Source organism: Triturus cristatus, chromosome 4_1, assembly GCF_964204655.1.
Source record: "Triturus cristatus chromosome 4_1, aTriCri1.1, whole genome shotgun sequence".
Lineage (NCBI taxonomy): Eukaryota > Metazoa > Chordata > Amphibia > Caudata > Salamandridae > Triturus > Triturus cristatus.
In genome coordinates this window covers 284,545,211-284,560,008 of record NC_140585.1, presented here as the reverse complement: position 1 = coordinate 284,560,008, position 14,798 = coordinate 284,545,211, and the positions used below count along the sequence as shown (strand labels likewise).

Here is a 14,798-nt window from a genome sequence, read left to right as displayed (position 1 = left end):
GACTCGGGAGGCCGGCACACCAGCCGCAAAGGGCCGGCTGGCATGCAAGAGCCAGGAAAACCAAGCCTCCCAGCAAGCCCGGCAGGCCGGGAGGCAGGGCATCAGACACCCCGAACGCACAGCCTGGCAGCCGGACGGGGACGTTTGTCACCAATGAAGAAAGCCACTCAAGTCTAGCAGGAGCAGCACCAGCATCCATATTCCAATTCTGTCGACAGACAGAAGAAAAGAACAGGTGGAATGCTGGGTAAGTACTGCTTATCTACTCCCAGTGGGAGGGGCTAGGGTTAGGGTCCCAGCATTCCTCTTTTCTTTTTTCTGTTGGATTATCTCCACTATGTTAATGAACGGGACGAGGACATAAGGGACCTGGGGGTAATGTGTAGGAATCGCAAATTTCTTCGCAAATTTCTTTGAGATTCCTAGATGAATAATCATTTGCGATTCCTAAGTTTGATGTATGTGCCCATCGTTTCTGATCCTTCTCTCCCATACCCCCGACTCCTCCTCCCCCCTGGCGGGGGGAGGCTGTCACAAAATGACCCAGCACTTTCAGGGATGGCCGACAAACAGTAGATCACACAATATCTGGTGCCTGCACTACCCTGAGGACAGTGAGTGCTATTTTCATTCCCAGGTGCACAGCCCACATACCAGGCTCGATCTTTTTCTCTGCTGTGCGATGATCAGTCTCTGGCGCGGCCACTGACAGGCGCCCCCCGCGCCTAGAGGATGGGCGCCCTCAGTAGCGCCACGGGACTGGACCTTCCCCAGGGCCGAAAAGGGGGCTTAATGTGGTGACGTCATCGGGGTGCGCTGGAAGGATATTTAAGTCCGCGCCCTGCGATCTTCAGCCTCTTTGTCCCCTTGGACCTCCGGCAAGCTGCAGGGGCACATCGTCGATGGGGAGCGAGGTTTCCTGTCTGCGGCGTGCAGTGTGGCACAGGAGGTTTGCGGGGGCCTAGGCGTAGCGTGTAGGTCTTTATAGTGTAGTAATCGTTAAATATATAAGATTGTTTATAAGATTTTTGAGGTTGCTGCAGGCGGTGAGCGCGGAGAGCAATGGTTTAGTTAGCAAGGTCTTGCGGCGTATGCGGGGAACGCGCCTGTGTTTGCAGAGCGGCAGTGATGGTCAAAAGTTTTCATTAAGGCGGGATGTGAAGCTTGTTGATAAAGGGCTGCGCCCTTATGTAGGACGGGGCGCGGTAATGGCGGCTCGTAGCTGGTTTCACGGACGCGGGGACGCATGATGTAGGGGCGATAGTGACTCTAGGGTGAGTGCTTTTGTCTCTTGTTAATACATGGCACGTTCATTTGTGCCGTGTATTTAAGTAAACCGGGTAAAATATAAGGCGCGGTAACATACAGCGCGCATTCACCATAGTATGTCATGTTTTATATTCCGCATTTTATTAAGTTACTTTCCGGTTGCGCAAGAACATGCCAACGAGGCAAAAGGGCCGCGTTTGAAAGGAAATGCATGCAAATAATATTCCTAGCGTGTAGATGTCAAGTTGGAACGACGGTTGTCTTCAAACACGGTAAATGTTGAACTCGAGCGCACCACAGTGCTCTGCATATAGAAAGACTGGGACTTCGCGAGCACCCGATCAGCGCCGGGTTATGTTTGTCTTTGAGAAAGGAATGGTATGGGAGGATTATACGACTATGTAACTTGATATTATGTGATCGGGTGAACATATGATATCATGGTGTATATATTCCGTATTTCATTAAGTTACTTGCCGGTTGCGCGAGAACATGTCAATGAGGTCAAAAGGCCCGCGTTTGAAACTAAGTATATGCATATATTATTCCTAGCGCGTAGATGGCAAGTTGGTATGACGGCTGTTTTTAAACACGGTACGAATGTTTGAACTTGAGCGCGCCACAGTGCTCTGTACATAGAAATACTGGGGCCTCGTGAGCACCGGGTCAACGCTGATTTTTGGTTTGTCCTTCAAGGAATGCTATGGCAGGATTATACGATTATGTAACTTGAAATGATGTGGTCGAGTGAACATATCAGGTCATGGTTTTTAAATTCCTATTTCATTAAGTTACTTGCCGATTGCGTATGAACATGTCAATGCGGTCAAGTGGGCGCGGTTGGGAGGAAATAAATGCAAATACTATTCCTAGCACGTAGATGCCAAATTTGGAATGACGGCTATTCTTAAACATGGTAAAAATGTTCAAACTTGAGCGTGCCACAGTGCTCTGTATATTGAATTATTGGGACTCAGTGAGCACCCGGTCAGCGCTGATTTAGGTTTGTCTTTGAAGGAATGGTATGGGGGTTTCTGTACGACTTTGTAATGTGACTTTGTGACCGTGTGAACATATTATGGCATGGGTTATATTCCGCATTTCATTATGTTACTTGCCGGTTGAACATGACAATGAGGTCGAATTGGCGCGTTTGAAAGGAACTACATGCAATACTATTACTAGCGCGCAGATGGCAAGTTGGAATAACGGCTGTTTTAAATACAGTGGAAATGTTCAAACTCGAGCGCGCCACAGTGCTCTGTATATTTAAATATTGGGACTCAGTGAGCACCCGGTCAGTGCTAATTTAGGTTTGTCTTTGAAGGAATGGTATGGGGGGTTTCTGTACGACTTTGTAACGTGACTTTGTGACCGGGTGAACATATTATGACATGGCTTATATTCCGTATTTCATTATGTTACTTGCCGGTTGAACATGACACTGAGGTCGAATGGGCGCGTTTGAAAGGAAATACACGCAAATACTATTACTTGCGCGCAGATGGCAAGTTGAAATAGCGGCTGTTTTAAACACGGTGGAAATGTTCAAACTCGAGCATGCCACGGTGCTTTGTATTTTGACTTAAGGGGACTGGGTGAGCACTCGGGTCAGGGTTGAGTTATGTTCATCCTTGAGGAAGGACTGGGATTAGAGGATTCTGTACGACTATGTAACTTAAAATAATGAGACTAGGTGAGCATCCAGCCAGCTCTGATTGATGTTGTCCTTGAGGAAGGGCTGGTAGCGGAGGTTTCTGTACGTTTAATTATTTGGTTCCATTCAGATTGCTCGGTATGGAATGCGATGAATGTACGTTAATACTGGCTAGCATTTCAGGTCAAGCTTAATGAAACACGAGCAAGTCTTGGCAGGGTCCGATTTTGCCTCAGAGAAAAGCGGATTGGGGTTAATGCCTGGGATGGAGGAATGCATGCATTATAATAAAAATAAGTTAATAATAAATATCTTATTAGGTTAATTTTAGATCTTTTTGGATCCGGGTAAACACATGTTTCTGGAAGTGTCTAAATGGCAACATAAAGGAACGATCCGAGAACCTCAAGTACGTAAATAAAGTAGACATTTGTACACGTAATGAGGTAACGGAATGGGATGTAGGAGTGTTCGGTCTGCAGGGGATGGCATCTGACGGGCGCAGGGTACATCTCCCTGCGCCTAGGGTAGGGGCATCATTATGTAGGAAGTGCCCAGAGTTAGCGCTTTACCATGGGCAAATTCTGGGCACCATGAAGACTACTGGTGGAATGGGAGTTCCCAAATGGGGCGGTGCTACAAATGAATACATTAAAGGCATTTCACCAACTCCAGTAAGGTCATGGGAGGCAAGAATGGGTTCTCAGCCCTTGCTAGCTCTGCAGTCGCCCTCGCGGGCAGTTAATGGTGCAAGTCTCATCCGACCCATCAATTACACACCGACCCCGGGTAGACACCAGCGACTCCACTTAGTGGATCGAGGTGGCAGTGACCCTCTGCAATGTAACATATGCTCAGAACTCTGTAGATCTAAAACCAGACAATGCTGTTAAGGGAAAGGCAGCACATACATACTGTCAGGATTGCCGTCACCATTAAGCTAGATGCGGCGCTCTCTCACGCATGCGCGAGGAAGTCAGGCAGGCATTAAAGCTTGACTTCCGCCGGAATCCGCGCGTTGCGTAAAGATATCCCCGTTCTTTGGTTTCCGGTTGGATATCCTGCATCCCGAGTGTATCTTCCAGTTTCCTGAATTTTCGAGGACTCTTGATTCAGTGTGATCCGGTTCTGTGAGTTCATTGTGAGGAAGCGAACCACTTCGGATTCATACTTTGTCCCTCGTCTTTTGGTTCCAGAGACGGTGCTTTTACCTCTCCTGCGCCTGACTACAGAGAGGGTAGGTTCCGTGGGCGAGTGTGGTGAGTATCACGGGCCCCGGCCATCGGCCGGACTTGTTGTTCCGTCGGCCAGCCGGGTTAAGCGGTGTCACTCACTCGACTCGTGGAGCTGCCCCTACTTTGTACGTCCTGGTGCACTACCCCTCATAACCGGTGGGGAGTTAGTACATTACTCCTTACCTCACACCAGTGTTAGGGGTTCTTTGCCTCAACCGTCAAGCTCGCCTGCATTTCTACGAAGCGTAAGAACAATAAAGAAGGTGCCAAGAAACTGTGGACATTTCTCCTATCGGAGGAGTTACGGTAACAGCGAGTATACGCTGCCTCCTTTTTGTTTTGTTTTTCCTTTTTATTTATTCCAGTTGTGACGTATGCAATTTGGCTTATTCCATGATAATAGAAATTCATTCTAAATGCGAAGAATAGCCATCATCCAGTTCACATTAAGGATTTGCAATGTATGGACAACAAGTATCAGATCTGATTGGTGAGCATAATAACTCCATAAGACTTTCTAACGCCTAAGACTTTGAGTATGTTGGTACTGATTTCTCCCTTTTCTTATTTTAGCCCAGTGATCTAGATGAGTTTATGGAATTCAGTGATAGTTAGAAGAAGGGCTGATTAAGGTACTATCTAAGAATTGAATTCCTTTAGTTAAGTACGTACATTTGAGAGCATTATACAGACCGTGTACTTATCTTATGTTTTCCTTTGTAGTTCCACTTATGCGAAGGACTCCTGGTTGATGCCATAAGCCGAGAGATTCCCCCCCTACTTTCCTTGTTTTTTTCCCTTCTTCCCCATACTTACCATTGTGACAGAGTCAGATAAGCACAATAGGTGGTTGGGGACGTTGTGGACCTTGTCATCAGTTCCAGGGCGCTTCTGCAGAAAAACAGGTGAGCACCTGACCCTCTCTGACACATACTTCCGGTTTGACCCTCTGCAATGTAACATGTGCTCAGAATTCTGTAGATCTAAAACCAGACAATGTTGTTATGGTAAAGGCAGCGCATACTCACTTCTGGTTTAACGTTACTAGCAGTAAGGAAATCAGCCATTGGTCTCGGTCACTTTCAGTACGTTTGGTCCCAATACTCCAGTCAGTGGCAATAACTAATTTTCCTGGGGGTAACCCGGTCCGGTTAAAATGGCCAGCCATAATGGTCCCGCACAGAGCTGGGCACTCAACCCGTAATTCCACTCCTAACACAGTTATAAACTTGTGCCTTCTTCCAGTTATCTGCGTGACGTCCTGGTCAGTTCAGCACAAGGGACATAAACTCTGTACCGCCAACATAATCACATGGCTGGTGTGATAGCACAGGGGGGAAACCGGTCTTGGCCTTGATGGAGTTGCTCATTATATGCTCATGGTGCTGCTAATAAGTCAGAAAACAGTTGACATTTTGTCTTCTTACAATTACCCTTGAGCCATTAGTGCAGGGGAACCAATTGTGGCATGGATGTGGTTTCTCATTATGTTCTCACGGTGATGCTAATAAGTATGAGGAGACGGTGTAAAAAGCATTCTCAAGGCATTTGTTGCAGGAGGACCCCTCCCAAACCCAAGTTTACAACCACCAGTTTGTGCCCATATGGAACAGTATGTATCCCTTTCACATAGGGGGTTTTTACGGGGGACATTATAACCGTCAGGGTATTAGTCCGTTTGGGGCTGAGCAGTGAGTATTGTTGCGTGGGTTACAGGGTCTGGCTAGTTACCAGGCAAACATTAAATCATCCAGCCTCGGCTTCCCTCGACCAAGGGCAACGCCATCTTCACATAGCGTTGGCCATGTGGGGGTGGGAAGATTAATAAGTTTAGGAGACATAGCAGGGAATATGGTAACTAGAGGCTCCCTGATAAAGGTGGTGATGGAGTACAATTTACAAACTTCACCTCGGGTACAGGGTAATTACGCGGCAGGGGTTATATTACCATGGTAACACCAGTCATGTATACCCCTGTGGCGGCCTATAACCACAGGTCTTAACAGTAAGGGGCAAAGCAAAACCAGACTTTTATACTCCTGTGGCGGCCTATAACCACAGGTCTTAACAGTAAGGGGCTAAGCAACATCTCTCACAGAGGGAGCAGCCTTTGTCAGTGGGTGGAGCAATAGCTCAGAGGGCGGTTGTGCAGGAGTTCAGCCCATTAAAAGTCCTGCACAAGAGGGTCTTTTGATGGACACAAATATGTAGCATAGCTGAGTGGTTTCTAGGCACAAGGAGGTGCCCGGTTGGTAAGTTGACTATGGCTGATGTCAGCAGGTAAGGGTAGTAGGCGGCAGTTCTTCTTTGACATTGGAGCTGCTGGGAGATGGGTCACAACACAGGCATCCACACACGCTGTGTCATGGGGATTCCCAGAGGTTTCTGGTGAAGTTGGCTATGGTTGTCATCAGCCTGGACTTAGCTTTTGGGGCATATGGCTGGTGACAGAAGGGACTGACCTGCTGGTGGTCCCGGACGTCACCCGGCTGGTGACAGAGAGGTCGGACCTGCGGGTGGTTCCGGACTTCATGGACATACCGAAGAGGCTCGGGAGAGTACATTTAGGGTTGCACCAAGGTTGCAGGCACCCTGGTGGGCAGAATTGCTATTGGAGGCCCTAGGGGACTAGTTTCCTTGGGGAGGGAGGTGGATGTCATAAGTGAAAACGGGAGATAGAGTTGGGGCCTTCCCAACTCGGTGGGCATTAAGAGAGGCTTCTGGACAATGTGCCAGCTCCTGAGGTTAGTTGCCAAGACATTATCTAAAGCATTCTTGGGCCTGGTAAATTATCACAAGGCTGTAGGAGGGTGCGTTATTACGCCACCGCTCAATGACCAATGGTCTGAGGGGAAGTTTCTATATGTGGCCAGTAGGATGACGCAGGCAGTATAAGTTAAGGGGGTTCTGGTTAAGGCCATGGACAAGCTGGGGAAGAAAGTGATACAGGCGACCAGTAAAGGAAAGGCAGCGGGTCCAACACTTCCTCCGCTGCCCCAGTAGCCCAGGGGAGTCTAATTGGGTTGTGCTAGCATCTAGGCACTCGTACAGGCGGATATTTTATGGAGGGCCTGGGGTAGTAGTTCCCTTTAGGATACAGGTGGTGGAAATACAGCTTGTTACAGGTTCCTGGCAGGGGTACATGGATTAATTCAGGGGAAACAGGAGATGGTGTAAACTAGGGCCTTCACAACTCGATGGCCACTGAGAGGGGGCAGGTAATTTATCACAGGGCGGCCCAGATTATAAAAGGGAGCGGTGGAATCAGGATGGAGGGCATATTTTGGTAGAAGGGCAGTGGCTCATTATACAAACAATACTAGGGGTGGAGGGCGAGCGCGCCAGGGAGCTTCTCGCCCAGTGGCGGTTCAGCAACTGGATGGCCCCAGGAGGGGGAAGGAGCCACGTGTGCAGAGGGTAGGCGGAAGGGGGGACTGACCTGCTGGTGGTCCTGGACTCTTCTGCCCTAACCCACAACGTATGGACTGAGGTGAACCTTGGGGAGGCTGCCTGAGTGCAGGTACCCCGGTGGGCATGCCAGTGTGCCATGTGGGGCCCTGGTTTTCAAGTAGTGCAACTGTTCGCTGTAGCGCGTTGGGGCCTGCTGGCACAATGTGCACAGCAGAGGGGGGGCTTGGTGGGCCGAGACGGCCAAGTTCAAGTGTATGGCCACGTTCAAGAGTTCAAATGTAATGTGGTGCATATCTTCTTTACTGCCTTTGACAGGCCAAGGCCACTAAAGTGTACGGCCAAGCTCAAGTTCAAGTGTAATGTTGTGCCTAATTGCCTGGCAGCCTTCGTCATGTTAATACCGCTAAAGAGTGATGCTTTGATAATTTTACATCCAAAGGGATACTGTTACTCTCGTGTTGGTCACTGGTGAATTACCTGTTTCATGAATAAAAAGGCTACGCCATGAACAACACGCTCTGTTTCTGAGAGTTCTTGGGAAAATGGGAGGAGTGAATGTCACGTTGTGCGCCTACTATGACAGGCACCTCCCGCGCCTAGAGGAGGGGCGCCCTTAGTAGCGCCACGGGACTGGACCTTCCCCAGGGCCGAAAAGGGGGCTGAATGAGGTGACGTCATCGGGGTGCGCTGGAAGGATATTTAAGTCCGCGCCCTGTGATCTTCAGCCTCTTTGTCCCCTTGGACCTCCGGCAAGCTGCAGGGGCACATCGTCGACCACCCACCCACCCGGCAAGAGAGCGAGGGTGGAACGGTGACAGTTAACAACAAAAGGGCAAGCACAACAATGGCGGTTCAGCAACTGGATGACCTCCAGGAGGGGGTAGGAGCCACGTGTGCAGAGGGTAGGCGGAAGGGGGGACTGACCTGCTGGTGGTCCTGGACTCTTCTGCCCTAACCCACAACGTATGGACTGAGGTGAACCTTGGGGAGGCCGCCTGAGTGCAGGTACCCCGGTGGGCATGCCAGTGTGCCATGCGGGGCTCTGGTTTTCAAGTAGTGCAACTGTTCGCTGTAGCGCGTCGCGGCCTGCTGGCACAATGTGCACAGCAGAGAGGGGCTTGGTGGGCCGAGACTGCCAAGTTCAAGTGTATGGCCAAGTTCAAGAGTTCAAATGTAATGTGGGGCATATCTTCTTTACTGCCTTTGACAGGCCAAGGCCACTAAAGTGTACGGCCAAGCTCAAGTTCAAGTGTAATGTCGTGCCTAATTGCCTTGCAGCCTTCGTCATGTTAATACCGCTAAAGAGTGATGCTTTGATAATTTTATATCCAAAGGGATACTGTTACTCTTGTGTTGGTCACTGGTGAATTACCTGTTTCGTTAATAAAAAGGCTACACCATGAACAACACGCTCTGTTTCTGAGAGTTTTTGGGCAAATGGGAGGAGTGAATGTCACGTTGAGCGCCTACTATGTCGGGCCACTGCCCGCTTCTAGAGACTGTTGGGCTTGCAGAGCCCCCTAAGCAGCCTCCGCTGCATGGACAATGATGTGTGCCCCTACAGATTGCCCTGACGGGGTAGCACTGTCGCACGGATTGAGGGTGGGTACCAATGACCAATATATGCCCCGAAATGATGGTGGCAAGGATCAGTGTATGACCCGGAGTGCACACTTACAGCAACGCAGGCACCGTAGAGCCTGCGTGCAAGTGAATGCCCAGCATTGACAGTCCACGGGCCTAAGCTTCTCGCGAGACATCGGGAAGGCAGCAACCATCATGGGTGCGGTCGGGCACGGCTGCTATTTAAGGCTAAGCCCGTTCCAGAAGCCCTGCTTGCTGTTCAAGAGTCTCACCTGTACCCAGCTCGTGTCTCCTGCTCCGCGGTGGCATTCCTTCGGCGGCAGCGCCTTCCCTTGGGCTGCGCACATCTGAAAAACAGAACACAAAGAAACATAGCTTCAGACCTGGTTCCGGCGGTAATGCGCTGCGCCAGATGCTTCTCTTAAAATCTCACCTGATGTTTGGTTACGCGACAAGGCTCCTGAACCTGGCAAAGAACACAAAGACTTAGTATCATGAACTTTGGATAGTGACTAACATGTTTTCACTAAGGCACTGTGTTGTATTATAATAGTTAACACTGTGCTCATGATATCATGATGTGATGTTTACCTCTATGCTTATGATTTGAAACTGTGCCCTGATATGTAACGCTACTCAATAAATCAATCAGAAACTTTATTCGATTTGACAAGTAAATCAAAAAAGCACACAAATAACTCATTCAGTAAAATATGTCAAAGAATAAAAATATATAATTTAAGTCAAAGAAACAAATTCATTAAAATATTGCTGAGTCCAGTGAAAACAATGGAAAATGCAGACAGATAAGTTCAATAGCAAAACAGCAACCCAAAATAAGTCTATTCCAGTATTTTTTTCTTGCCAATTCTGTCATAAATACAAGAGAATCAATCAATCAAACAGTCTTTATTTCGACTTCAAGTCATGAAAGACAATTTAAAAACAGAACTCATCATTATTTACAAAAACACATTTAAAAAAAACATTTCATCATTAAACATTTCCAATTTTGGGCTGTACATATAGAATTCATGGTACTAATGCTAGGAGCAACATGATTTGTTTTACTGCATAAGTGGTATTCCTAATCGACCAATTAAAAAAATATAAATATCTGCTTTCCATAAAACCAAGCTTAAAAAGTATAAAAAATTCCATCGTTATACTGGTTTACATTTAGGGCAGCTGAAGGGCTTTCAGTTTCCCGGCTCTGATTAACCACATCCATTTCAGAAATTTAGCTATGGCAATCACTATTACTTCAGAACTATCAGATTGAAATATTCTTAGTGCAGAAATCCCCGTCTTAATACCCTTCTGGATGCAAACTGCTCTTATCCATCTTAGGCGGGGGGCCTTATATACAGGGCAAATAAACAAAATATGTGCTATGGTTTCACGAAATATCTTACAGAAAGGGCACATTTGATCGTTTTTGTTAGATGCCCATTTACAGGTAATCGTGTTCAATGGAAGAGTACCTACCCTAAACTGGTGATATAATTTCCTATCTTGAGGCAATGTGATCAAATCCCAGTACTCCTCATACCCAATACAATGTTTCAACTCCAAAAAAACCTTGGTATGTGAAGGATTTGTATGTGACTGGAATTTCACCTGGGATATATATAACCAGTAGGCCTCTTTCAACTCCTGTTTGGTGGGAATTATTGTCCCCTGTGGATTGTCCCATAGATCCCCCATTCCTAAGGACTTTAAAAGGATTTTTACCTTCCTGAACCAGGGAATTTTTTCCCCTGTATCCATATTACGCGTCTCCAAAAGTGCCATCGCATAGTGGTTCAATTCGGGGGTGACCCACAGTCTTCTCCAATAGGCAATTGGTCTAAATCTACAAATATTTTCTAGACTCTGACACCCCAGATCCATGCGAAGAGGTATTAATGGTGTAGATTGTGGGAGGCCTGTGATACAGCGAAGAAACCTATTATGTGCTTTTTGTAAGCCTGCTATATCAGACGTCCCCCACAATTCAGCTCCATATAGCATGGAAGATCTTACTCTCGAGTCATAGATTTTTAATACTGGGGCTATGGGTTTGGTGGCTGACAGCTTAAATTCTCTCAGCAGTGCGCCTGAAAGTTGCGCGTGCTTAGAGATTAAATGGGCCACATGAGGCTTCCACTGTAACCTGGAGCCCAATGTGATGCCCAGATAGTTAAAGCTGTCAGTCTGCTCTAGTAATTCCCCATTCATATAAACTCTGCCCCTGATGATCCGGTGCCTATGCATTGTCATAAATTTGGTTTTGGAGACATTAACAGAAAGGCCGAAATCATTACAAAACTTTTCAAAGCAGACTATTGCCTTCTGTAACCCTTCCTGTGTTTTAGATAGTAGGAGGGTGTCATCGGCAAACATCAGAAGGGGGACGGGGATGCCATTCTGTTTAGGTGGATCGGTTGTAGAGTCTTGGTAGTATTCAATAACTTTGTTTATATACAATGTAAATAATGTGGGTGCCAGCACACATCCTTGCCGGACACCCCTTTCAGTTGGGAAACTGTCAGTCACTTGGCTCTGGTTACCCCACCTGACCTGCGCATAATTATTTTCATGTAATGTAATCAGAATTGCAAGTAATTCAGGTGGGATGCCCTGATCACGGAGCACTCTCCACAGCCTGTCTCTCGGTACTAAATCAAATGCAGCCTTTAAATCAACAAAGGCTGCATACAATGTGCCTCCCCCCAGAATCACCCATTTCCAGTATATTGTGGAAAATCTAAAAACTTGGTCCACCGTGCTGGTCAGGGGTCGAAAACCAGCCTGTAAAGTGGACATGATTCCTGATTCCTCAATCCAGGTCTGGACCCTGAGAAGGACCATTCTGGCCACCACTTTTTGAATACAGGCTATTAAGCTAATTGGCCTGTAGTTTCCCGGGTCAGCTCGGTCACCCTTCTTATAAATTGGTACGATTTCAGCTCCCCGCCATAAATCTGGCACCATGGTGCCTTTAGCCAGAGTGTTCGCCAATAATTCGATATAAGGGACCCAGACTGACCTACTATGCAAGAACAAGTCTGCAGGAATTTTGTCTAGGCCCGGAGCCCTACCTTTAGGAATTAAATTGAGGGCACATTCGACATCTTTTTTGGTGAACACTAATGTAGTAACTGGCAGAAGGGGGCTAAGAGAAGCTAGTACGGGTGGCGGGACATTATTCATATTTGCAAACTGGGATTTAAAGTGCTTTACCCATTTTTCTGGTGGGACATGGTTAACCGGGGCTGGTTTTTGGTTTCCCATGCCCCACCTCACAAGATGCCAGAAGTCCGGTAAATCTCTGGACTGACTGGCTGCCAATAGTTCGTCCCAGTATTTAGTGTCCCAGGTTTTTTTCGCCACATTTTGTGTCTTTTTGTAGTGAATCCTTGCCGCCCTTATAACTTCCCTATCGGTGGATCGCACAGCATCAGCTAAGGATTTGTAAGCGAGCCTACAATTTTTATCATACCATGATGCTTGTTTTCTATTCCCCTTACCGGGGTGCTTTTTCCTGGGAATATTAAAAAAAGTACTAAGTTTAAGAAAAAGGGTCGAATGGGTGTGAATTACCCTACTGCAGCAGTCCTCAGAATCCAGCTGCCCCAGCATTTCAATTGTTGCTTCATTTACCATTTCATTCATTTTGTTAATCGATTCAGGCTTGCACAGACACTCTGCCCATCTAAGCCGCCGAGTATCATTTGTCAAGATGATATCGCCTATCAAATCTACATGTGTTGACCCCTGCCCTTTGTATAACTGCAGCTCAAGGCTTAAAAGATTATGGTCACTTTCCATACGTTCTATAACTATCATGTCGAGTATGTTAGACCAAAATTCAAGGTTTACCAGTATATAATCTATTCTACTGGTACACAATCCGTTATTAAAAGTTGGGTTGCCCTGCTTATCACCTCGGGTCCTACCGTTCACTGCTCTCAAACCATACTCAAGACTAAAAGTCTTGAGTTGTAGGGCGGCCTGGGTCCACCGTTTGATAGGGGCAAGACTGAGACTGGGAATCTGCCAGCAGATATCCTCTGCCTCCGTAAGCTCCAGATCTGTTTGATCCAGGGGCTCATAGGAGCAGTTGAAATCACCACAAATTAGCATGTTTGCCCGTCCCTTCCAAATATTGGTATAGTGTCCCAGTGTCGTTACAACTTCAGAAGGCTTCCCTCCTGGCTTTCCTCTGGCATATACATTAAAAATAATGAGCTCGCCAAACGATGAAGATTTCAGCTTAACCGCCAGGATATCCCTTGAATCAATTTCAAGTTGTGAAATAGTAAAACCGTCGTCCTGTTTTACCCAGGTAGTCAATCCCCCCTTGGGTCTCCCTCTATTTGTTTTCGTTGCAGGTATTGCAAAGTGGAGATACCCAGTTCTATGTTGGGGTTCTAAAGCCCATGTTTCTTGCATGTTTACTATCATAAAATTGTCAATGAAAGTGGCCCAGTCACTGGAGGTCAACTTGTTTTTTAAACCAGCCACATTCCATGAAACTAGAAACTGGCTCTCCGCATTACAAGTTGTATCATTTGGGACAGTTACAGAAACTCCTGTGCCATTGATATTCCAGTTTTCGCAAGACTTATTTCCGTTACCTTCTCCCGAATGGTCAATATAGCATGATTTATCTTGGAGGTTGCTTGGCATGGAAGAGCCTGTAGCCCCAGCATAAATCTCGTAATTATTTAGACCATGATTAAGTGTTTCGTTTATGCGGTCTCCTTGAGTAGTCAGTTTTATGCTACGAGCAAAGTTAATTGGTACATTGATAGTAACACCAGCCAGAATGAAACCTCTATCGGATATATTTAAATCAGTGGGCGAAATCCTATCCAAGGTCTCAACCATACCCACTGGCTCCTCCCCGGGTGGCTGTAAACTTCAATCACAAGTATCCAAACCACTAAGGATGTTAAACCGGTTAGAAACTTCCAGTGGGGTGAAAGGTGCCGGGTGATCCCAGCTCCTATGTGCAGGGAAACCTGGCCTAGTAGGTACCATATTCTACTCAAGGTCTTCTGACGTTATGGCTAGGTTCCTGAGATTCGACACATCGGGAAGTTTAATACTAGATAGTGTGTAGCCCCTAGTCTGATGGGGAAATACAGCAGATCGTGGATAGAAATAGGTCAGGGGACGTGGAGTAATGCAACTACCTCAGTTGACCCCTGGCCAGCTCAAGACATGACGTACTGCATTTTGATCTCTAAAGTTTATCACAACCACATCCCCCCTAATATCTTTAGGTCTACCCCCCAACCATTGAAGCCGGCGTACATGGATTATTTCGCCATTAATGTTACTAGTGATCGGCCTATGTAGTGCCAGCCAATGTGCTATTTTATTCTTAAGTTGGAAGAAACCTTCTCTCTTATTTACTGAAAGCTCAGGTACCCCCGTTAGAATCACAACATAGGGGACAGCCTCAGGTGGAAGATCCGGTAAGGGTCCCCTAGACTGATTCCCTTGGGTCTGCCTCCGGCCTCCCTCCTCATGTCTCTGTAACCCATCTGAACATTTACCCGTATCGTTAGTGATATTGTTTTCAGGGATTGTAGGATGGGAAGTAGTATTAACTGGTGCTTTACACACAGGAGGATTTGGCTGGTTAGTAA

At 47.0% G+C, this 14,798-nt stretch overlaps 1 protein-coding gene across 1 annotated transcript in view; it reads right to left on the bottom strand.

Annotated features, from left to right (window-relative positions):
* LOC146854284 (protein mono-ADP-ribosyltransferase PARP12-like) overlaps window positions 1-14,798 on the bottom strand; it is a 245,160-nt gene that overhangs the window by 128,206 nt on the left and 102,156 nt on the right. The window contains exons 4-5 of the mRNA XM_085652065.1: window positions 9,590-9,622; window positions 9,429-9,503 (exon numbers count right to left, since the gene is read on the bottom strand). Coding sequence (XP_085508191.1) covers window positions 9,429-9,503; window positions 9,590-9,622 — 108 coding nt within the window. The remainder of the gene's footprint in view (window positions 1-9,428; window positions 9,504-9,589; window positions 9,623-14,798) is intronic.